Below are 24,851 nucleotides of genomic sequence, written 5' to 3' on the forward strand. Positions count from 1 at the left end.
TAACCCCATCCCGAGCTTTGTCATTTGCTATGACCCTTCCGCAGTACGCAGAGCTTGACTCCCACGTGTTCTGCAAGAAAGTGTGCGCACCGGCTTTCTTTAACACGTGATGTCTGGTGTTGCGGAGTTCCTTGTCCAGTGGTTCTCGATCATTGATGTTTCAGGGACCGTTTGTGGATCGGCGGAAGTGATGGATCCGCGGTGTGGAAGGAGGGAAAGCTCTGAGGTAATTATGTTTATGAAAAGATAAAGGAATATTATATAGCTGAGTAAGTAAACTGGAGTTCTCTCATTGACGTATACGAACCCCCCCCCCCCTCCCCCCCCCCCCCCCCCCCCCCCTAAAGGCAATGTTCTTTAGAGGAGAAAAAGTCAAGGTTATTTCCACGTTCACTGACGAGCAAGGCTTCCTGGATATGAGAAATGCGTTCGCAGTGGCCACGGCCTCCCATTAAAAGGCGCTGACCTAGACCGCCTAGATTTAGGTTATAGTTTAGCGGGCTTAGTATAGAACATAATGAGTCCCGGCACAATAACCAGGTTGGCGCTTTTTGTGTTAAAATAATCTTTCCGGTACTTATTTTGGTTTTCGAATATGGAATAAATATTTACCCCCAATTTTTGAAATATTTGGCAAGGTCGGGCCGTCACGTCCCGATGCCTTCAACTAGGCCAGACCCGAGTCCGACGCAGTCCGGGATAAATTGGCCCGAACCCGACCCGAATCCAAACAGTGCACTCATACATTGGCCCGAGCCCGTCCCATCTGTCGGGTCGGGCTCAGGGTTTCGGGCAATAGCCCGAGCCCACGCAGACCGCTACTCTGCACTGCGAATCTGAGCATGACTGCAGTGTGTGATACGTTGTGATCAGAGTCACATTCATGACTTCATTATATTCGGTAGAAACAGAACTTCTTCACCTTTCGGTTTTTGCATTTGTTTTGCTTTCTCTGCGGATCAAAAGATCAAAAGAAACAGGAGATATCAATGAGCCTACTCGAATCATTCGCCAGAATTCACACGCATTTCACCGACCCACGTTGGACATAAATATTATTCGTATCGTTGAGGATTGTGGATGTAGGCTGAAGAAAAGGCACGCAACTTTTACAATAGAGGCGGATGAACTAAATTAAGCCTCGATGAATGGAAGAGCGGCCCCGAACACACGCAAAGAGGCGTGATATTAGAGAAAAATAGCGCTTACCCTCTCATCGGTGTTGCCTTCTTGTTCTTCCTTGTCACGACTGGGCAGCATGCGAGGCCAAATCTCGCGCTGTGGGCCCAAGGATTGTGAGTTATGTTATTCCCTAAAGCTATTACGTAATATGGTAAAGTGGTCTCCTGCCACGTGCCTACTGACCCAGGCTAAACGGTTCTGTTAGTTCTTGTCAGAACCCCTTCCCCCTGCCTTTTGGACTTAAAGTAGTGATTTATCGTTCAGAGAATCGCAAAGACGTGGGTCTTTTTTCTTTTCTTTTTCGTCATTGTAATTTCTTGAAGTCAACCAAGGCAAAGTGCAATCCTGTCATCTAGCTATGGTTTCGATATCAACCCTTGTATTAGAAAAAAAGAAGAGAAAACGGGCGATCGCTTGTCTGCGCAAAGAGAGAACGCAAAAGAAAAAAAAAAAAAAGGCGATCGCCCATGTCACAGCGTCGTGCTATACTCCGTTCACCTTTAAGCTGAGACTAGAAGCCCCGCCTTCAGCGCGAGCTTTCTGCCCTTGCTAACACACGCGTAAACGCGCAAGCGCGCGCAACCAAAGCACTGCGGAAGCCAGCGAGCTCGCGCTGAAGGCGGAGCACCTAGTTTCAGCTTAAGGGTAAACTCGCCGAAATTGTTAGAGCGAACGACCAATCGGCGTTTAAGCTAGGTCCCAAAAATTAGCACTTTCCAATGTTTCCCTATGTTTCATAACGGCTATTTGATTCTAAAACACACACACACATACAGTGGCAGATTGAGAGCGGTAAAGGGGGGGGGGGGGGGGGTCCGGATGTCCTGACCCCACTTCACTGGAAACACCTGCATCCTCCCTTGCACGCACACCCACACACAAATGCGATCGCTTGTTCGCGCAGAGGGTGTCGCGCTGCAGTCCATCCCTACTACTGATGCCCCCTTTTCCATTTCAGGACGACTGTGCAATTAGAGCCACTAAATAGGCTATGCTCTAAATATTGGAACTCCGCTTCAAGATGTTGTTATGGGCGTGGCCATTGTGATGTTCAGTGCAAAGCAGGCGCAAATCGCGATCGTCACAATTCGAAAATGCGACTTCTTCAACTTTAGATGCTTACGGTGTCAAGAAACTCAGAGAAAATCTCTTTGCTTTGCCACGAACTGTTTCAAAAGTTGTAGAGGATAGAAAAGGCGCTTCCTGCGACTTAAGATAAAGCTTTTGATAAACGGCAACAATGAATTGACGCACAAAAATGGTAGAATCAGTGACGTTACACTGAACCGTAGCATATATTTAGTGGCTTTAGGTGCAATCGTTGCGCTGGAAGCCTCTCGACACATCTGACCGTTTCTTGTGGACTATTTTCCTAGTGCACCAGATTAGAGTAATATCTCAATAGACCCTTTGCGAAATTGGCCAAGCACCAAGGAGAATGCCATGGGAACGTAACTACACGCGCTGCACGCGTTCGCCTTATCTTTATAAATCCTCTAAAATTGGTCTTCATGTCAATAAAAACAAAAGAAGCAATTTCTAAATTTTGATTACTTCATAGAAGATATCAAACTATAGCGCGCAGTTGAAAGTAAGTATTTGGGATTGACCTCTACTAGCGAGTTGCGATGGAATACTCATGAAGAAAATGTCTCCACGAAAGCAAACAGGTGGTTTGATAGCTTAGAAGAAATTCCTCAAGTTCTACACTTGAAGTAAAAATCTTAGCCTATAAAAGTTTGGCGAGACCTGTTCTTGGAACGCAAAAATTGCATGTAATCCGTACACATTAACTAACTTATGCAAACTGGATACAATTCAGAGGCTTGCCATAAAGATTTTTTTTTAATACATATATATAGTTACGCTAATTCAACCCCTGAACTTTGTAAACTTGCCGAACTTACTGCTCTTCAATTGCGAATAAAGTGTGACCGCCTCAAGTTCAGCATCTTAATTCTTCACGGACTAGTTAATATCAATAAGGATATGGATGTGCGCTACGGTGAAACCAAGAGACAACGTCACAGTATGTACATTCAAGAAGCGTCCGTGAAAATGATTGTTTTAGCTTTAGTTTCTTTCCAAGGGCCAACAAGGAATGGAATCAGCTTTCCAATGACACCGTGTCTTTAACAAATGTGCGGGATTTTGTGAAAAATTTAAAGAGTATAATATTTGATGATATAGGATTTTATTGATTTTTTTCGCAAGTGCCCTTTTGAGCGTATCTTTTCTAATTCTGATTTCCATGTGTTCCAGATGTGCATGATAGTTTTTTTATTACAGGCACATTTCGAGAAACAAGGTTTTGTTTCTCGAAAATCGCAAGATAAGGCGTTTGTCAACGCCTTACCTTGCGAATTTCGAGAAACAAAACCTTTCCCAAAATAGACTTATTTCAAAATTCGAAGCACCTCATCATGGCGTAATGCCGCGTCATGCATTATGGAAATCAGTAGTAAGCAGAATCCACGCGCGCTCCGTTCTTGGCCCACAGGTTTCTAGAATGCAACTCGCGCGGTGACGGATTTATGGAAGTAGTAGTTCGTTCGCGGGCCCAGGCTTTGATGAGGCAAAACGAGCAGGTGACATCGAGGTTGACAAAGGGCTTCACGATATTGGATTTATCTGTCCCATAAGTCAACAGCCGTGCGCTTTTGCTTCACTCTCACTCAAGAACCCTTTCTCTGACGAAACAGGTAACGTGCACATGCTATGGTGACGTATCTCGTGTTTCTGAGTGCCGCTCACCTATTACGACGTTTTGGTGTGTTGCGCCAGCAAAGACCCCACGAATCATCCATTGTCAAACAGACCGCCCCTCCACCCCCTTCCCCGTTGTCTGATTCCAACCACCGTCATATAAAAAGGCCTAGTGAACGTTAGCTAACACACGTGTTGATCGTCCTTCGTCGGTATACGAGTTGAAACAGCGTACGTACTGCCCCTGGCACGTTTCTTTTTCTTTTTTGACTTTTCATTCTTCCATGCGTGGGAGCCTGAATACCTGTATTGCGGTTTGCTTGCTGTGTGTTTGCGGGTTTTAGAAGATATATCGTTAACTTAGAAATCTCTGCGCGCTGATCTTTCTACACATCACTAAGAGAGCGAATGACAGGGTCCAGAAAACCCTTGGACTGAATAACGCGATACGCGCTGTTACATCGAGCGACGTATTGGCTTGTGAAACATTTGCGAACAAAGGAACACTGCGTAGGTGTTCGTTTTAAGTCGAAACGTTTTTTCCAGCTTTATCAATAACGGAGCTTCCTTCGTAGATTCTAGTGATTGGCTTTCCAGTGAATTCTACGAGAAAGTAGACACAGTGACCTTTATAGCGCTCAAGTGCAGAGTTACATCGCAGATTTGATTCTTAGATGAAAATGTTTTGCTAATCCCTTAATTCGCCAAGTTAATTTATTTTATTTTATCTCTAAGTCTTTCTAAGATTTTTTTTTTTGAGAGTCAAAGTGCATTCCACTTTGTCAAGATTGCCTTTCTTCGTAGGTGGTAATTGTAAGTCTGTTCTGAGCATGTGATGCGATTAACTTGTTTTAATATGACATTCAGTGGATATATCATATACTACACCGTAGGGTGGAGAATAGAAGTCGGTATGTTTTAAGTAATGATGTAAAACGTAATTTAAATTAAACCAGTTACTATCACAATTTAAATCAAACCTTTCCCGCAGAAATGATCCCGAAAATATTTTTATTCACCGTTTGTCTATCACTATACGCTTTGCAAGCGTTTTTCTTTTGTATATATATATATATATATATTTAACAGCTATCAAACGAGAACGGTTTATATAAGGCTGAACACAATCAAAAAGACGTGCTTTTCAGGGAAAGTAGGCGTTTTGAGCTTGACTTCTATTTTCGAGTTTCATTTTTTGTCAGATCCGCAACATCCTACTGCAACAAAATCAAAACGCAAATGAAACACAAACTATATAGATTGATGTTCCATTGCAAAAGGTCAGGGCGAGAAAAAGAAGTCAAATAAAATTTTTTAACGATCTAAACAGCTCGTGCAGTTTTTGTTCTAGTATGGTCGGAAATTACATCAATAAATGTTGATAATTAATTTGAACGATACATTTACAAGAACTCTTTCTTCTGCATTGTTATCAGTGATCGAGCAAATTTATCAATCAATCTGCAGTGTTGAGTAATACGTGATGGGGAAAATAGCTCAGAGAACTCAGACTAGGAAGGGGAACAAACAGGACAGAACAATGCCTTTCTTCTTCGTATAGTCCGCGTTTTCTGAGCTGTTTTCCCCATTTTGTGTAATGTCAACCAACTGGCTCAGTTCACTACCTTATTTGTTATGTTGAGAAATGTCTAGTGGCAAACGAATCACTATATTTACTAGCTAGAATATTATCAATCATATTATTCTGATTTGAATTCAACAATTCTGATTCATTTATTAAAAAAATCAATGATAAGCTTCCTGTAGTCAGTCCAGCCAGTATGAAATGCGACGAATTTCGTTCTTCCTCCAAGAGCGGTGATGTTTCTGCCGAAAAATCTGTAACTGCTCTTCATTTTCATTGGCTGAAGATATCAAATGAAAGGCCAAATATTGGAGTTTCAAGTGTATCGCTCGGGAGTATGCAAAGATGATCTGCGCTGTGACACCGACCATTGTTTAAGATCGTGAAACGTCATGTTCTTTAATCAGAGGGCATGCTATTTTTTTTTTAAATGTCTAAATATATGATCATCTTTGTCAGTGGCCAAACTCCCTCCGCAGAATTCGGCGGTCGACTCTCCCAGGTACTTTGCGAAAAAGTAGACGCCGCAGGGTTCTTGGACTGTATATTTGGGTGCTCATTATTCAGAGTAGAAACGTACGCTGAATGCTTGTTTTCAAATTCTTTCGTGCGCGTCTTCTACATTTCTGTTTTATTTTGAATCTAATTCATACAAATTACACTAGAGTATTTTTGGGTGCATGATAGAAACAATTTTATTGAATATTCTAAGAAAAGAAAATTGGGGGCAATGGGGCACTTAAACCAGGGCCCTATTGTGTCCCACTGCTTGCGGTTTGATTTGTGGGAGTTTCGCAATCGAAACCTTTCTCTACAAGCGATCTATTCACGTATACATGCAGATTTTAATAAAATTAACATATTGTAATTTCTTCCATGAAACGTTTTCTAGTTATCCTTACGTGTGGACGTCTTTAGGTCATTACGGTAAACGTTTCATATTTGTTTTCTAGTCTTTCGAATAAACATTTCGGAGTAAAAGGGAAGAGGGTGGAATATCAGTGTTTTAAAATAGTGCGCCTAACATTTTTGCGTACGGAAAGAACTAGCTAGCGTCGCCACCAATGGTCTTGTGCCGAGCCGAAATATCGATTTGGGTTGGCGAATTCTGATGACGCTGTTTCTTTGCGTAGGCAAAATTTTGGTTACGGTATTCTCAGACCCGCTATTAAACTTGCTATTGTTTTAGGTGTTTTTGTTTTTGCGAGTGCTCTTACTGGTTGGGCTTAGATATTTAGTTTTTATATGCTCCTCAATGCCGACCATCTTATGACGTCAAAGAAACGCAATGGGGAAGTTACGTTTTCGTATGCCGCACATTTGCCTTATGTTATCTTTTTGTCGTTCTATAAACTTGCTTTATGACCCTACAAAGTTCGAAAACCCCGGAATGGGAAAATAGTTCATTATCACCGGCTTTTGGTGCATGGCCAGGCGATAGAAAGGAATATCGTGCATTGCGAACGTTTCCTTTTCGTATGCAGATTCAAATGTGGGGCTTCTTAAAGTAAACTAGTGACGTTTACATCTCAATAGTGCAAAAAAATAATTCTGTCGACAGGTGTTTTAGTTGCAACTGTTTACTCCTTGCGCAAAACTAGTAACACGCAAAATAAGTATTTTATTACTTCTTGGAGACTAGTTTTTTTTTTTTAAACAAGAAGAAGCATAAAGAGTAGAAAGCAAATTTCAACTGCACTATCTCAAGAAACAGAGTACTAGTACTTGTCTGGTTAAAATGTAATTTTTGCAGCAGGGTAATAATAACTTTCTGTCTCATCTGCCTCTGGCAGTTTGCTACGAGAGAATATTAGTGCTTTCAAAGCATTTTTATCGAAAAACAAAGCTTCATGTATTTTTAGACTGACTACTCTGTGTATAGCAAAACTTTAATTTGGGACAAGTGTTTTTAATGCGATACACGGATACACTACATAAAAAGCTTGCTCGATACCGTATTTGATTTCCTCCTAGCGTTTTCCGCTTGAACAACACCTTTCTTTTTGCGGGAGATTGAGCGTAACAGAACTTTCGGTACAAGGGACATATTTTTCTCATGGACCACCAGGGTAAAAAGCAGCATGGACATACATCTATCCACACACCGAGACACCGCTAGCACGAACAAGCCATTTCCTGTCTTATTAGTTTTCCTAGCTCAGAATTGAAGGACTGCCACCAAAACTACTATATTGATAGAAAGTGCCCCGTTGTGGTACTAACCTGGCGACAGGTCTGAAAAAGTACCGTAGTCGTGTTCGCTCTAACAGTGTCGCGAAAGGTTCCTTGTTACAAGTTGTTGCTCTACTGAAGAAAAAGTTTTTCATTGCGTTAACCTTAAAATAAGATTGTTAATACAAATTTTCACTTTCCGAAGAAGCAAGCAAGCTAAGCAAGAAACAGAGCGGTTGTCGCTTGGTGCTTAAAAAGAACTAAACTAAGTTTATGTACTAGTTTACTGGTTAGTATTTGAGCGAGAGACATAGGTGGAGTTCTCAATTTCCCGAATTTCCAGAAACCAGGGTTTAGAATAAAAATCAAGATTTCTTAATTCATGATTTAAATCCCGCCTGATTTTAGTATTATCCCTTCAACCAAACCTTTCTTGCAAACATATATTGTGCATTGAACTAAACAAGAAAATATCTAAAAATATATTGAAACGCGCGCCAGCGAGCGACCGCGTGCATGGCCGAGTGGTTACCGAGCTTGACTTTCGTATGGAAGCCCAGGGTTCGATTCCTGGGTGCCCGGCGCGTGTTTTAATTTATTCTTTCAATTTAGATTTCTGGTAAATTTGAGAATCTTGTTGATTGTTCGAGGTCCGAATTTTCTAGACGCCGAACCTTCTACGGCGATTGTTCCAGAAGCCCATGCGTGTACATAAAGGGCTCCGCGTGGCGAGCCGCTGTCAGTATCGCCCCAACGTTCGATCCTGCTGTTACGGCGACTTTGACGCCCGCGACGCTCTGTTGTTATCATCTGTTTCCTTTTTGTTTTGGGCACTAGTTCGCCCCATCGCGCGCGCCGTTGCGTTCAACCTTTCACCTGCGTTCAACGTTTCACAAGAACGAAAGTGCGCACGAGCGCAACAACGCTAAACATTTTAGTTTCCTCGGTTATTCTTCGTTTCGTCACCTCGTCATTCGTGACAATATTGTGTATATAAGAATATTGTGCATTAAAAAAAAAAACAAACACAAATTCAGAACTGCAGGCGTACATCCACTAACAAGATAATGCGGCGATTTCCTTTTCTTTTTCTTAAATCGGAGCGTTGACGTTTCTATTTATCTTCCGCTTCATTTGCCAGTTAGGCAATATCCAATATCAAGCAAACCACATTAAAAAAACAAAAAACAAAAAAACAACAAACAAATATAGATATTGTTCAATTATGGTGGGACTAGTTACACCAATAAAAAGCTATTAAAGTATATTTCAAATGTATAGTACCTCTTTCTTCCACATTTTGTTATGAATAACAAGAGTTGGTTCATTAATCTGCAATGCTTAAAAACACCACCAGAAATAATCACTATTTTCTAGCTACAATGACCTAAATAAAATAAATAAGATTTTTTTAATGTATGTTTTTTTTTCTACCCTGCCAGAAAGAAGGTAGGAAGCTATTAAAAAAAAGGAAATTTCTAGAGGCATGGGGGTGACCGCCGACGTTTGAATCAAAGGTTACCCCTGTGCACTTGACGTTGTTTGTATCTTCAGCTGACCTGCGGAAAAATATTCGCACTGGACAAACAATCGCCATGTGAATAAAACTGCGCGCGAGGATATGATTGATCTCCCCATCTACGTCAGGGGGGAAGGGGGGGGGGGGCGTTTACCCCTGCATCGTGTGGTGTGTGAGTGTCAGCCGGACGTCTGACTTTAGCCTTGTGTAAAAGATTCCAGATCAAATTAAGGGGCGCTAAAGAAATGACACCCAGCAGACTTGGCTGAAGTCGAATGCTAGGCACCACTTCATGAACATGCGTCCAGTGGTTTTTATTGAAAGAGATGTGCTTTGTACATTTCGGCGTCACCAGGCACATTAAGCAAATCGCTATCTGGCATAAACCACGGTGCACTCGGGTGATTACCATGCAGGCGGCTTCATGTTTGAATCAAATATTGCCGGCTTTATAGCATTCTCAAGCTGTGTGACAGTTTTTTTTTTATCAAGGTAGTCCCGAATTTTGTGGTGAAAAAACTAAAATAAATTAATTGCCTTGTCTATTCTAAGAAATTCGTTACAACTCTTGAATGACTGCAGACATGAGACCAATCTTTAAATTGATAAAGAGATAAAGCGAATGTTTAGAATGTAAAAATGATTAAGAACGTCGAACATAATTTGGGATAATATTATGAACAAATCGCCTGTTGTTGACCTTGACATTATTCCTAAAATCAGAAAAAATACAAGTTAAACGCTCGCTACCTATCTGTACGGGTCCCCTATATCAACAAAATCCCTTACATCGCAAGACTATGCCTTAAGGAAACAGGTATGGTTGTTCTATTCGACGAAAATTTTTGTTATCTTCCTAACGCCCAATCATAACTATACAGGCTGCTTTTTAGACTTGGCTGATTTACTTAAAGAAAACAAAAAGCCGTGAAAGCTACACTAATGTGGTTTGTGAAGATGAGTTGTACGGTCAGAGGGGACACCATATAGTTGGCTATAAGTCACAATAAGTTGAATAAACAAAAGAAAATGTTTATTAACTGGTTAATTAGACAAAATAAATATATAGCTCCCATTAGAAACTTGCTTAGCGTCATCAAAGGCCACTAAATTAGCCATTTTTAGAATAAGTTTTGGGCGCGTGTGAACCGCAGTAGTGCGCTAAAGTTACGACTTGTGTAACACACGCACGGCTGGCGGTAAGAAAACACGTACGATAAGTGATACGAAAACCGCTTGGGCGCGTTATCTCACCGGGTAGCCGTGCGCCTGCTGCACGAGTGGTAACTTTAGCCATAGCCTCGTCTATACTCACAAAGCCTGACAGTTCGATGACGGAGCCATAGAGTGCCCGGTCGCAAATTTGTAGCACGAGGGTCTGGTAGAAGAGAGCATTTCTGGTATTTAGCGCACAGCTTCTGCAGCGTCCAGGACCCGAAACATGCTTCTCAAACCCAACAACAGTGCCTCCATACACACGCGCGCTTTGGCTTCAGTGGTGACATCACAGCCATTTTTCCACCCAATCGTTTTTTTTATGCATTCTGAAGTGCGCGCAATCCGCAGTCACTCAGCTCGAGCGCGTAGGTCTGGCTAAGGCTTAGACGGTATTTAACCGCCCAAGTCACGCACCGAGTGCGTGAGAGCGTCACGTGCTGGAACATTCAGGGCAACAATGGATGTCTTCACCCTGAGACAGACATACATGTAGGCACCCTAAACTCGACGAGAAAAGAAGCGGTAGCTTGAAGAACGCGAGGAGCACGAGCGGACATTCCATCGCTCGGGACAAGTGTATTTCGGCCTCTCGCCGCAGCGGGGCGCCCGTTACAAGCCCCTCCTCTGATCTGCACCACCTTTTCACTTTCGGCGGCCGCGTCTCGTGGCGATCTGCCAGCCTTTACCCCCCATTCACACTGGAAGCGGATCCGCGCTCGCGAAGCGGTTGCGAAAGCGGTTGTATAAAGACCCAGTGCAATGGCACGCGCATTTGATGTCATCGTGTGCGCGTGCAATTGTACTGAATCCTTATACAACCGCGTTCGCAACCGCTTTGCGAACGCGGATCCGCTTCCAGTGTGAATGAGCCCTTAGCGTGTTTCATATGCAGTGGTTTTGGCCCTAGAGCGGCGCGATTTCTGCCGTCGCGGCGCTCTGGCCAGCACCAGCGGTTGAGCAGCACGAGCGCCGCGACGGAAGAAATCGCGCCGCTGTAGGGCCAAAATCGCTGCATGTGAAACACGCTTTTGTCAGTATAGAGGAAGCTATGCTTTAGCGGTCCACCGTACTTCCCACGAGCTCCAAGTTTTTGTTAACATTTACTGATTTAGCGGCTTTAAATAACACGCTACAAGTTTTAATTGAACCTTATGTTAATTTTACTAATTAAGACGTTAATGAACAATTGAACTTCTGTTACAAGTCGGCTCCTATATGATGTCCCAACTCACCCGCACAGACCGCTTCAAAGTAACTTTCACGGCTATTTTTAAAATAAATCTATGAAGATCTAAAAAGCCAAAAAACACCCTGCACATTGCGCTTTTTATTTCGAATATTCCGTGACTATCACTGAGCAGACTTGAACTGTCGTAAGTAAATGGGCTCAATGTGCGTCAAGGCTAACGTTTTTTCTAAGTCACTTCCCTCCCATACGAATCCGGTACGCCGTCTGTGAAAATAGTCAAAACGTGCTTCAACATTAACTGCAGAAGTTGTGCACACAATGGTGTATTGGTAATATGTAGCAAAGATATGCATCAGACGACGGCATTTCACAAAGCAAAGTAAAAGAAAAAAATAGCGGTGACACGCGACAAAAAACACGAATAGAAAGCCTTCCTCAAGGCGCGTTTGGAAGATTAGAACGTCGAGCTGGAGGCCACATTATGGCGACCGCGTCATGTGATTCTGAAATGGCAATGGCCACGCGACGGGGACTGAAGAGGTCTATAGCGTTTATGGACGCGTCGAGGTGTGACTGCTTACTTTGTTTGGGTTTTCTTGTTTCTTTTAAATAAACGTTAGGCATGAATAAGCGCTCGTTCCGTTTGCTTCTTTTTCAACTCGTCCCACGTCATCCTTTCGGCACCGTGCGTTTCTTCCGTGACCAAGAGTCACCTCGACTCACTGATACTTTAATCTTACTAAGAGACAAAATATCCTCGTTGAGGTTCATAACGTATACTTCCAGTGAGTTTAAAAAAAAATTATATATATAGTGTTTCTACCAACCCTGATTACCGAGTGTTTTTATATCTTAGAACACACGAAAAGATTGCGAAGCGCATTGTAAGAAGTTTCGAAATTTATAATTTTGCTGGGTTTACTGCATCGAAGAAACTTTATGACCGACTCCGCAGGACTCCCTCTTCATCATCATGAGGACGTGGGTTTTTGCGTGTCTTATTGTCTGCGGAATTACACGGACTCTCGGGCTCCAAGGGGCTTCGAACGCTTTGGGCTCCTTGGGATCCTTGGGTTCCCTCGGTTCTGCGGCATCGAGATTGAACCCGGTCAAAATCGGCGCCAAGGCATGGGGCAACACCTTTGGAAAACTGACGAATACCTCGCTTGCGGATATTGCAAGACGGTTAAACGAAAAGTGAGTTGGGTTACCTCAGGACAATCCGGGCTGGAGTGATCACTTCTAGTTTAGTTGCAAATTTGTAGTGGAATTGTTTTTACTGTCAATTACAAGAAAAAAAGCATAGTGAGATTAATTTTTATTAAAAAAAACTTTTAATGTGTTATTACTGTATCCTAATTGAATAGTAGATGCAGTAGATTAGCGGTGAATGGGGTACTTAAAAAAATATCTGGCCTCAATAGAAATTGCCGTAGACATTGGAATTGCAAGATTATCCCTAATTCAATGTTAAAAAAAGGTAATTGAGAGATTTTAGTTAATTGGAAAACTTGACGATTATTCCCTCATTTAATGTCCGACGAGCCTGATAAAGACATGATTCATCGAACTCTCACATCTTTCAAAAGATAGTCTGTTCCAATTAAAACCGATTACATGCCCTCTTTCATGACGGTGACGTTTGCTCTGCTGAAAGTTAAAGTTCAATTTTATTAAACCCAGACGCATATATACAAAACCTATCACCAATGCCAGAAGAATGATCATATTTGCGACATAAACTGCAGGGGGAAAATGATTCACTTCTTAGTGCATGTACTTAAAGAAGCCAACCAACCCAATCACCTCAAATTGCTTGAACCGGCAGTTAGTACAATTACGTAAAAACAAACATGGGGCTAATCAAAAGAAAATGTAAGGCTGCTATAGTTGCCATTAAATGAATGCACGCGAAATTACGTTAAGCAGGCTAGTCTTTAGCCACTGGATCAGACATAACCAGTGGCTAAAGAAAAAATCAGACATATCTAAAGTATGAGAACTGCAACCCACGATTTTCTTGTGCGCGCGACCAACTTGGTGCCGCAAAGTGGGTAAAATTGGCGATCGTTACGGCACGACGCTGTGACTACCAGAGCTCTAGATACTGTGCCAGGAAACTCAGGCGATATAGTTTTTTTTTCTTGCGGCGGGCTGTCTTTTTTTGTTCTTGAAGATGTAAAATCGTTTTTTTGCGATAGAAGATAAAGCTTAAATTAGCTGCCTACAAGTTTTTCTTTTTAAACTTGAGCTCCAAGATGGCTAAGGAGTCTTTAGTCTGAAGCGTAGCTGATTTAGTGGCACTAGGTTACCAAGACCCGTGTTCTCATCGCTTTCTGATTTTTCACTGTTCACAGCACCATCCCAGGCGTTCGCCGAAGAATCCTCACCGATGTCACCCAGGGCGGTCACAGGATGGTCGAGGTGTTTCAGGACACTACCAACGATACCATACTCGACTGCAATAGCATCGGCGATAAGTAGGCATTGCACGCAATTCCACGTCAGCGCGTTGCATACCTTTTGCGCTCGGACAGAAGTCGTAAAACAGCAATAATTAAAAAAAAAAAGTCAAAGGTTCAGAAAGCATGAGGCTAGTAAAATATTGTTGTACGCTAAATATTGTCATTTATTCGTTGTCACCTAAATAAAAATCAAGCAAATTATGCGAGGAGTTCATACGCTGCGCTGAGTGGATCTTGCAAAGTTTGGTTGTAGGGAAAAAAAAAACGATTATATTTTTATTAGCTTAAAACGTGTACATTTTGATGAAACAACAAATGACTATTCTTAAATGCACTATCAAGCGTCTTAATCAAATGCGCTAAGGGGGAACGTACTAAGGCTTCATGAAGAGCCAAAACTGTTTTACGGCTGCTCTTGAGGTGAGGAAAAATACAGTAAATACGTTGTATGAAAAGAAATATTCAAGAATGCATGCGTCTTCTTTGTGAACTACACTCATCAACTACGCCATTGGATTTAGTTTTGGTCAGATAGGATATTACACATTTTACAAAAAACCTTGCGTTGTGGTCTTTTCGTCGAACTGCCATAAATTCGAACCATAATCATAGCGCGAGCATTTGCTGTACTAGCCTGTTTAAGGAATACTTTCAGATTTAATAAAATTGCAGTATGCATTCAAGTTTGATGACGATAGAATATTAAGTGTCAATAACAACTAGAGTCGCGAACACTTGATAAGGCCGGGGACCGCTTTTTAACCGTAGTGATAGGTAAATCCCAAACAGATTCGAAACTATTGCTGCTCAATTTAATAGCACCTACTTAAAAATAAATAAAAACATACTTAGTGTTGTATGCTAAAAATAGTGGTAAGAAAAGTAATTCTGACTTTTTTGCGAGTTACCTCTTTTGAATTCCACTTCCGCAATAAATCAGCAAAATATATTTTTTTTTAGCTGGCGGGAATTTGATTAAAATCTACATCTATTCATAAAAAAACAGTTCGGTTTCCATTTGTAACTTTTGATGGAAGCAAGTGCTCCCTTTCACATAAAAAAAAAAAACGCCCCGCCTAGCCACGATGTTGTGATAAATTACAATGCATAAGCATACGGAACATGTTGTTGACAGTTTATTCGTTACTGCTTGAATTTATTTTGCTACCTCGCAGTATTTGTGAAGGCATTGCTTGTTTTCTCTAAAGTCTTTGGGCCCGGCCTAAATATGCTTTTGTGTTCCCTTAACACCCCATTTGTACAAAAAAAAATACTTTGAATAAAGAAACTTCGACAACTTGTTTGATTCATGACTGTTCTTTCCAGGACTCTTATTGAGGGCGTTTTGAAAGTAATTCCCGAAGGCTTCATTGAGAAAGTGACGCAGGAAGAAATGCAGTATTTCTTGGACCTGTGCGATGGCAGGGACCCTAATAGAGATAAAAGCCGCTTCCAATCCTTCTTCGAATTCATAGGCAAGATATTCCAGAGCCTCTTCATATTTCCCGGTAAGTGTGGCTACTACGTATATAAATTGTGAAAAATACCTCGTTATTTATTTTACACAATAATTTTTCGCAACCTCTTTGGCTTACACTGCGTTTCCGTTACCTCATTCAGATCCCGTTGTCATAAACATTTCCTGGAATAAAGCACAGCGAAATTTTGTTCTTACAATCATATCTCCAAGATGAGCTGACTAAATAGCGGCACTTGTAAAATCCTCACATTGCGACACAATGTTCTGCTGGGGCCAGCGAAACACATTCTTGCAAGCTCAGGATTTGAAACTATTTCAGTATTTTTCATTTTTATATGTGTATGAGAAAACGAAAGTTTGAAAATCAAGAGGACGAATAACAAGTTTTACTGTGCTCTGCATACCTGAAAGGAGTCATGAAACGCTTTTTCAACTTTTCTCTGTTTAGCTTTCTTCCTCAACTCATAAATCGCGCATTGTACCAAAGAGTTCAAGAAGTCGAAAAGGGGGGAGTCCCCTCTTGCTCGGAATCTCGCTTTTGTATCCGGACACAGCTATTGTCCCCCTAGAAGATTAGCCCGTCGCTCAAAATTCCGACTAGTTGCTTTCCCCACCCCGTTCACCCCGAAGCTGACAGTGCTGTGGAAGCTACGTGCTCGTTGGGCCAGCCACACATTTTCCACGTGATCACGCTCTCTCGCGCATACCGACCCGCAGAGAATGAGGTCAGGTGATGAAAGGGAGGCGGCTGATTGGTCCGGCAAGCGCGTAGCTTCCACCGCAATGTCAGCTTAGGGGTAAAGGGATTAAGTGAGGCCCGGTGTCGTGTGACGTGCGCTTGGGCCCTGGTGACGCGCTGCGGGGGCCCGGTTATGGTGGCTAGTAGTCCGGTGACGCGCTGCGGGGTCCGCGGATGTATCACAGTGAAAAGGCGGAGAGTTTTCGAAGGGAAGGAGGTACGAAATAGTCCGCTATGTTTTGCAAATTTCCGTAGCCAAAGTCAGGCTTCTGACTCTCTACCTTTGTTCTTTTGGCCCACTGAACGATGTGCTATTAGTAAAATCCCAATATAAATTGATTTACTCCAGCCCAAAATTCGTTTCATGGGTCCTTTAAGAGGCTTCGAAGACACGGTTCCACATCTATGAATTCCTAAACAATAACTTCATTTTGTAGACCAACATACTGTTGACAAACACGTTCCCGTGTTCTCACACCAGGTATGGGCACTGCGCGCGGAGCCAGAGACGTGTCAAGTGATATCTATGCTTTGTAGTCAAGATGACAGCGAGCGTTTACCATATTCCTTTCACACCATCAAAGCTGTCGCTTATGGCGAACAGTATGCTGACACGCTGTTTACAAAGAAGTCAGGATTTTCCCGCATGAGTTGTGAGCGCCGCGTGTGCGCAGGAACCAAATTCATGTCAAGGTATACGTCTACGCATGCGCCGCGTCGACAACAGCGCCACCACAGCTGCGTGACGTCAGAGTCGTGTTTTTGTGTATTAGCGATGTCCGCGACCAAAAGCGTCGCTGCGGTCAGCTTTCCGTGATTGGCCAAACCATGGGCATATGAGCATTGTCAGATTGTCAACTTTGACGGTGTTAGTTCCGGTTACGATGGTTCCTAGCTTCCACTGTGCTTTTTAAACACACCACCGAACTCGTCGTCGCACCAGGTGGTAAGTAGCCAGGGTAACAACTGGTGACGTCACGGCGAGGCAAATCCCAGTCGCGACGTCACGGATGGAAACCATTAGAGGGCGCCACCGAAATATCTCGGCGCTAATATTAATCTCCTTCCTGCGTCGTCAGAGGCACGCGACTCATCCATTGAAAAAAATAAAGGCTCCACCGCTTCAAATAATGCGCGCACCTTTTAGTCGGTGGTCTCTTGTTCTCAGATCCAACCGCAGTAATTAGCGCGAAACACAACATTGCCGCTTTTCTGCAGTAAGTTTGTTAAATGCGTTGGCAGGCCCCATATTTTGACACTCAGATTAGTGTCCAAATCAACACCTTTATACGCACTAGTATTTTTGATTACTGCCCTTCGATGCTTTTAAAAGAGATACAAAAATACTGCGATCATTCATTCGGGTTAACAGTGTCATACAGTGTATATACAGGTACATATAGAGAATTGCAAGCAGGGCGACTGGCTGCCGCCATGTCTCTGCTCGTGCGGGAAAGTACGTGCAATTTCAAGCTTGCCAAAACTATTTTCACACGCGCACTGCACGTGCTTGCACGCATGGGGCACCAGTCGGGGCGCCATGCTCGCAATTGTGTATAGGCAAGTACCGTAAAAAAAAAAAAAAAAATCTACGAAATGAGAACAGCTCAACTTTTTGCGTATGTCGAAAAGGAAAGATGTAGAAAAGCAACACTGATTTTCATAAACTTCGGGTGTCTTGCTGTTTGAACTAACGTAGCAAGAGACCTGCCCGTTAGCGCACTGCTGGTCGAGTAACTTGGGACCATAAGAAGATATGCTGCTCAGCGCATCTTCCCGTCGTTCCGGTGCCAAGAAGTGACTTCGAACCAGAATCTACCGAAGCAGTCAGAGTTACTACGGCAGCGTGCAGCGCTTTCAGAAAGCTGAAGGCATTGTTCCAAGCGATGTTTGCACAGGAATCTTGTTGGAGCGATGTGGCTCGTTTTTAAAGACTCGATTTGCCCGGACGAGCGCTTCGAAGCTTGTTTTAAAGAGGCAGCACGAACTCCCGTTTCAAATACTCTTCCATGAAGGAGCTCCGGGCTCGGAGCGAAAATAAAGGTTTTCTCTCGCTCTCTTTTCCATGAAGACACCATCTTTACTAAAACCCGCTTCACGCGCTAGAAAGCGGAGCTCACGCTTACTCCCACAACAACGCTCAATCCCAGAGCGGGCCGCGCAGGCGTGCTGGCGACTCCGCCTTCGGCAGAGCGGAAAGGGAAAGCGAAAGCGGTCTACGGAAACTCTGATTAGAGACTTTTAGTAAACGGTTACCGTGTTCCACGTACCGGTCTCGCACACAGGACACTTTTTTAGTTTGTCATCGTCCCCTCACACATCCGGTATGGAGGACTAAAGAAAAAAAGTGGAAGCCGTTTACAAATCCCTGTAACGCCGAATTGGAGCGCAGCTCTTGAGGAGGAGGAGTGAAGGGTACTGAGGGGAGGGTAGACCCCTCCCCCTTCTCCTCCTCCTCCCCTCATTCTTTAATATGCTCCGGGGGGGGTGTCACGTGACTTCGGGGAGGGGGTCACGTGACCTCGGGGAGGCGTGACCTGGGGGTGACCTCAAGGCCACGTGACCCCAAAGGTGACCCCCACGTGACCTTGGGGTCACGTGACCTGGAGGGGTCACGTGACCTCGGGAGGTCACGTGACCTCAGAGGGGTCACGTGACCTCAGAGGGGTCACGTGACCTGGGGGTCACGTGGGGTCACGTGACCTTGAGATGACCTTGGAAGGGGTCACGTGACCTTGGGGGTCACGTGACCTTGGGGAGGCGACCACGTGACCTCGGGGGTCACGTGACCTCAGAGGGGTCACGTGACTTGGGGGTCACGTGACCTTCAAAGGGTCACGTGGGGTCATCTTGGGGTCACGTGACCTTGAGATGACCTTGGAAGGGGTCACGTGACCTCGAGGGGTCACGTGACCTTCAGGGGGTCACGTGGGGTCACGTGACCTTGAGATGACCTTGGGAGGGGTCACGTGACCTTGGGGGTCACGTGACCTTGGGATGACCTTGGTTACGCCGACGCCGACGGCGACGGCGACGGCGACGCCGACGGCGACGCCGCTCAAGCCGGGAACGGGCCCCTAAGAGCTGCGCTCTAAAAAAAAAGGAAAAGACCTTACAGCCCGGAGTAACTGGAAAAATATTAGAGTGAACAAAAGAATCAGCGACAGTCGAAGAAACCACCATTCTTCGTCTTATTATTATTATTATTCATTTATGTGAATGATCTTAAAGAAAACATCTTAAATTGTCATACATTTCAATATGCGAATGATATAGTTTTGGTTGCGTGTCACACCAAATACACATCAGCCGTACAAATACTACAACAAGCTGTCTTCACTGCTATGAACTGGTTTCGTGACAACTGTATCAAAGTTAACGCCTCAAAAACTAGTTTAGTATGCTTTAAAAATCCTTTATAACAAACTGTGACGAACATTCCTCTGTTCATTCATACCTCTGATTGTGCATCTTGTTCTTGTACGGCGGTTTCTTATGTCAATTCAGTTAAATACCTGGGAGTTTATTTTGACAGCGATGTTGCTTGGAACACCCACCTGTCCTATATTTGTAGCAAACTCAGAAGTACTGCCTGGCTTTTGTACACCATTAGACATCTTGCTCCAATCTGTGTGCGCAGAGCTATGGCCAGCAGTCTTGCATACGCCGTTTTAAGATGTGGAATTACTATTCTTTCCAATGGCTCCATAAGATGGCAAGTACGCGCATCGATAATATTCTGCGGAACTTACAGCGTGGCATACAACGGTGATTTGACAGAATACGGAAGTATCTTTGAGTATGTTGAGTTACCTTCCTTCCAAAAGTTGTTCGTGAATTCAGTAATGTTGCGCCACTTTTGGGTGGATGATTTAAAAAAAAAGAAGAAAAACTTAATGTCCTTCTGAGTTCTAAGAGATTGTCCTCGCTATGTTGTACCTCGTTCTTATACTCACTACGGACAAGCTACTCGTGATATTTATGTCCCGAAAATACTTAATTCGCTTCCTGATGACATTTTTTAACTCACCTCAATAAAGCAACTAAAAAAATTCCCAATTGATTGGATTCTACCTTAACCACTTGTTAATGTTTTCTTACCTTTATTTTGACCACCTTGTCGGAACCTTTTTATTTTACCTTTATATATCTGTGTAGTGTTTGTACCGGTCCACTGTGATTGACTATCTCTATCCGTGCCATGACTGACTGCCCACCGCCTCCCCCCTCCCCCCCCCCCCCCCCCCCCCGGACAACTATGATTGTTTATCGGTATTAGTTTGTTAACTAGATGTATATAATGACTTACTGCCTCTTCGGGGTCATGTCCCACAAGCCTACTTTGGCTTTGATGGGCCCGAAAATATCGAAGACAAACGTGAAAGCGGGATAAATATTATTATACGTATTATCATTATTATTATTATTAGTCAACTGTAAGCACAATCCAGTGGCTCAACGAGAAGAATGTGATGTTTTCCTCCGTATGGGAAGTTTCGCGACTCAAGATGGCGACGCTCGTGCGGAAAAGATCTATAAAAGATCACTTGCATCGTCGATTTCTTTTTTTCAGGGACCAAGTGGTGTGGAGCGGGTGATGTGGCAAAAAACTACGACGACCTGGGACGGAATAGTGGGACTGACATGTGCTGCCGCGCCCACGACCACTCGGACGACTACATCCCGGCACTTAAAACCAAGCACGGCATCACCAATAGAAACCTCTACACAATGTAAGCGCACGATGCCTAAAGAGAGTATCTTGTTTTCGTATTTATATTATATCTGTTAAACAGCTGTTGATGCAGTCTGGATTGGAATCTTCTGTCGCAAATCCCTTCTTCTATAGCTGTTTATCAAGAAGTGTAGCGTTCAAAAAGCGCGCCATCAAAATATGGTTACAGATCCTGCTCCTTAAATAATGACAGCAATTACACTAATCCCATTGAGCATCATGTGGTGGGAATCTACAACTTCTGGTAGTTATCATGAGCTCAGCCACAACACTTCTCTCTGGTAGAGTCTATGTATACTACGGCATCCATCCCACTGAGCGTCAGCATAGACGCAGGAAATGTTTTATGTGGCTCCTTGTTTTCTGTCTACCAGGACCAACTGCAAGGATGACCACCAGTTTTACAATTGCCTATTGAATGACAGCAGCCTCTCGTCTGTCGCCGTCGGAAAAATCTTCTTCAATGTCCTTCGCACCGATTGCTTTGCCTACACCTATCCTAAGAAATGCGTAAAAAAGAATCCGTAAGTAGTCTCTCTTCCCATGATTCTCAAATGGATGAGTCGCCAGAAAACTTCCTTAATACTTGAAGTCTCAAAACCAAAACAAGATTCCTTTGAATAATTCTCAAATTTTGAAAAGACTCTACATGAAGGTCTTCGTATTACATATTAACAATGGCTTCCTGTTCCACAAAACAAAAACGGTAACAAACAAACAAACACCTGCTCCTTGTTCTTAAAGTGGCCATCAAATTCTTTTTGCAGAAGCTTATTTTTGATGGCTAATTGTTTGGTGAGTTTTAAGTAAAAAAAGAGGAGTTCTGGATGGCAAGACGTCCTATAACTCACAGTATTAAAAATACAGAGTGAAAAGGTGGGTGGGGTGGAGCACTTCGGGTTTTCACTACCTCCATAAACTTTAACCAATGAAAATAGCTCATTCCGTGTACATTTCGAACGTTACCATTACTATTCGCGTGTTGTGTATTCTAGTCTGACAAGAACGTCAGATATTTCGGTGTAGGAGACGTAATACAACAATTATTGTTTGAAAACGCCGTCGGACATCGTTCCATGGTGTCTGCTTCATGGTTCAGAAAGAAGTACGTGTCACATTCTTTAATTATATTACTAAAAAAAAAAAAAATAGGCCGCGGATGAAGTGAGTTTGTGCTTTTTAGGATGATTAACTGTATTAATGATCAAGTCTTCACCAAGAAAGTCGTAAACGTAGGGAAATGTTTGAACAGCAGCAGAGGCTTTATTAGACGACGTTTCGGGAAAGGACTTCCCTTCTTCAAGTGTGAAGAAGGGAAGTCTCTTCCAGAAACGTCGTGTTATAAAGCCTATGCTGCTGTTCAAACATTTTCCTACGTTTTTAAAAGATGCTAAGAGCAGATATATAGAGTTATCCACTTGTATCCACTTGAGTTCTCTCTAAGTTACGTATAATGTCGCCGAAGAAAAGTATGTGCTTGTTTGTAACACTCCTTCAAGAGCTCGTCCGATGCTTATGCGGTTGAAACTCTAATATTACCAGAACCAGTCGGAAAAAAGTTTGGTGCTCCGTTTGCATAAGATCCTTTCGCTGTTTAGAAAAGTGTTTACCCAAGAGTCCAGCGGCGAGTGTTCGCCTTTTTATAAGGCGAGGGAAGCACTTGCCATCAAAAGTGCTAGCTGTCAGAAGCCCCTTTCGCAATAAGGTTTATGTACGCCTTCTTGGTACTTACTCAACTCAACTCACTGACGTCATTCCACTGCGGTGGCGCTGCTGTCGGTACTGCGCACTCGCAGATGCTTTGCTCCTCCCGAATTCGGTTTCTGCGATTGCGCAGTGCCCACGCCTGGTGTGGGCAAAGCTGGCTTGTTTGTGAACACTGTGTTGATGCATACAACACTGTCGAAGCTGCTGCCACGAGCCTGTATCTTGTTTTTAGCGTTCAATATACGCGGCCTCTGGCGCAAATAAGGCTCTAGGTGAAACCACGTGCTCGCGCCAGTAGCTCTGACATCGTTACGCGCCGAATATGTAAGAAAAAAGTATGCTACGAGAAACTAAAGGAGAAACTGAAGGAGAGGAGAGAACGCAGAACTGTGGTAGGAATGATTAGTGCATGAGTGGAGGCAAAGCCTGGTGCCTTTCTTCCTATTCGCATTTCACACACATTCGATTGCCAAACGCTAGTGTCCAGCCTTCCGCGTTCGCTTTTGAACAAGTTGAAAGAGTGAGTAGATACAAAGGCAGGGAGCCTTCACGTTGCGCTCTCATCTCGTTTTTTCTCTCATTTTCTTTTTTTTTTTATCAGGATCCCCATCCCGATACTGTTTCCAAGGTGTGAAAAGTACGAGCTTGACGAATCGGCCCCCAAAAAGTGGCAGATCTTCCCGCCTTCTAACTTCCTCAAGGACTACTTTGATAAGAAGCGGAACCAAACAAACCAGGAGCGCCCGACGGCTGCAGAGAACGATTCAGGAACGGATACCGAGAACGCAGGTGCTCTGGTCAACAACAAAGAACCCGTAGACAAGACAGCCCTTGGGAACGAAGACAGCTCTGGGAACCTTGTTGAAGCCAGTGATACCACCCCAGGCGCCTCTGAAGGATCAGTCTACAACAATTCGCAGGACGCGGTACCTACGGCGACGAAGTGATTACTTTTTTTTGCCTGACCTTCAAGGCAAAAACCAAGCTGACTTCCCAAGATCTAAGGTCTTGAGAGATCTCATTTACCGCGACAGAATAATATGTATATAGTTTTTTGTTTGTCTACAAAGCGGATGCACCGATGAAATGAAGCATAAAAGCGGCGAGGCATTTAAAATTATTAGAATTTTCACCTTCCCTAAAAATTGGGGCTGAAAAGAGAATCAATTATAGAAATGTAGAATTTCACAGGGTGATTATCTTACGCCTTCTGCCGCCCTGCGCCCTATATAGCTGTATCATTCACTTTCTTGTTCTTTTGTATTTTGTGGCGCTTTTTTAGCCCACTGGTCCAAGATTCCGTGAACCCATTGACCCAAAATGCCGTTTGAATGCAGTGATTGTTTTGAGCTGCTAAAATAAATACTGGCCGTGTTGTTTGTAAATCAAGTATATTGTGCTAACGGTGTCAAGTGTAAATGCTGGTTTTATTCAAACAAAATGAGAATCGGGTAGTGCTTTGGGCGAAGTGGTTGGGAGCATTTTCCTTTCATAGATTCTCATTGCTCATGCAATATTAAAAACCAGAAGAAGCTCCTTCAGTTTTCACGACGGCGCACGCATTTTCGTGGGATGTCGGCAGTTTGTCTACTCCAGGCTGAATGAAAGGTTTCTTATGACTATTTTTATTCTCGCTTAATAATATATTTGATTATATACTGTATATAAAGAAGGATAAAGAAGCTAGGATATACTTACAAAAGCTTCTTAACAATTTTGTTCCTGCTAAATTCATGATTTTAAAGAGAAGATGAAATGTTCGAATCGCTGTCTCACAGGGGATCAGGGGTGCTATGTTGCGCTTTTTGGACTCCCAGGAGCCTAGGGAGAAGGAAGTGACGTCAACGATACAGCAAACGCAGATTGGATGTTGACAGAAGAAAGCAAAATCAACATCCAATCTGCATTAGCTGCGTTGTTGACGTCACTTCCTTCTCCCTAGTCTCCTGGGAGTCCAAAAAGCGCAACATAGCACCCCTGCCCGTCGTAAAAATATTAGCGCGAAAGGCAAAAGTCAGTGGAGGACAGGGCAGGACTGGCTATTGTCCTGTAATGTGCTCCCTTGTCCTTTGCCTTTCGTACTAATATATATATATATATATATATATATATATATATATATATATATATATATATATATATATATTCTTTTTA

General features: G+C 43.2%; 1 protein-coding gene across 1 annotated transcript; it reads left to right on the top strand.

Moving 5' to 3' along the window:
- Nucleotides 1-206: 206 nt before the first annotated feature.
- LOC8035410 lies at nt 207-24,224 on the top strand (the record flags this gene model as incomplete). Its single annotated transcript, XM_042294823.1, has 6 exons — nt 207-226; nt 13,929-14,051; nt 15,363-15,544; nt 20,829-20,988; nt 21,365-21,514; nt 23,299-24,224. Coding segments are annotated over 6 exons (981 nt in total), but the record flags the coding sequence as incomplete, so codon positions are not given.
- Between the last annotated feature and the right edge of the window lie 627 nt (nt 24,225-24,851).

This window comes from Ixodes scapularis, unplaced genomic scaffold (genome assembly GCF_016920785.2).
Source record: "Ixodes scapularis isolate PalLabHiFi unplaced genomic scaffold, ASM1692078v2 PGA_scaffold0__279_contigs__length_252992795, whole genome shotgun sequence".
Classification (NCBI taxonomy): Eukaryota; Metazoa; Arthropoda; class Arachnida; order Ixodida; family Ixodidae; genus Ixodes; species Ixodes scapularis.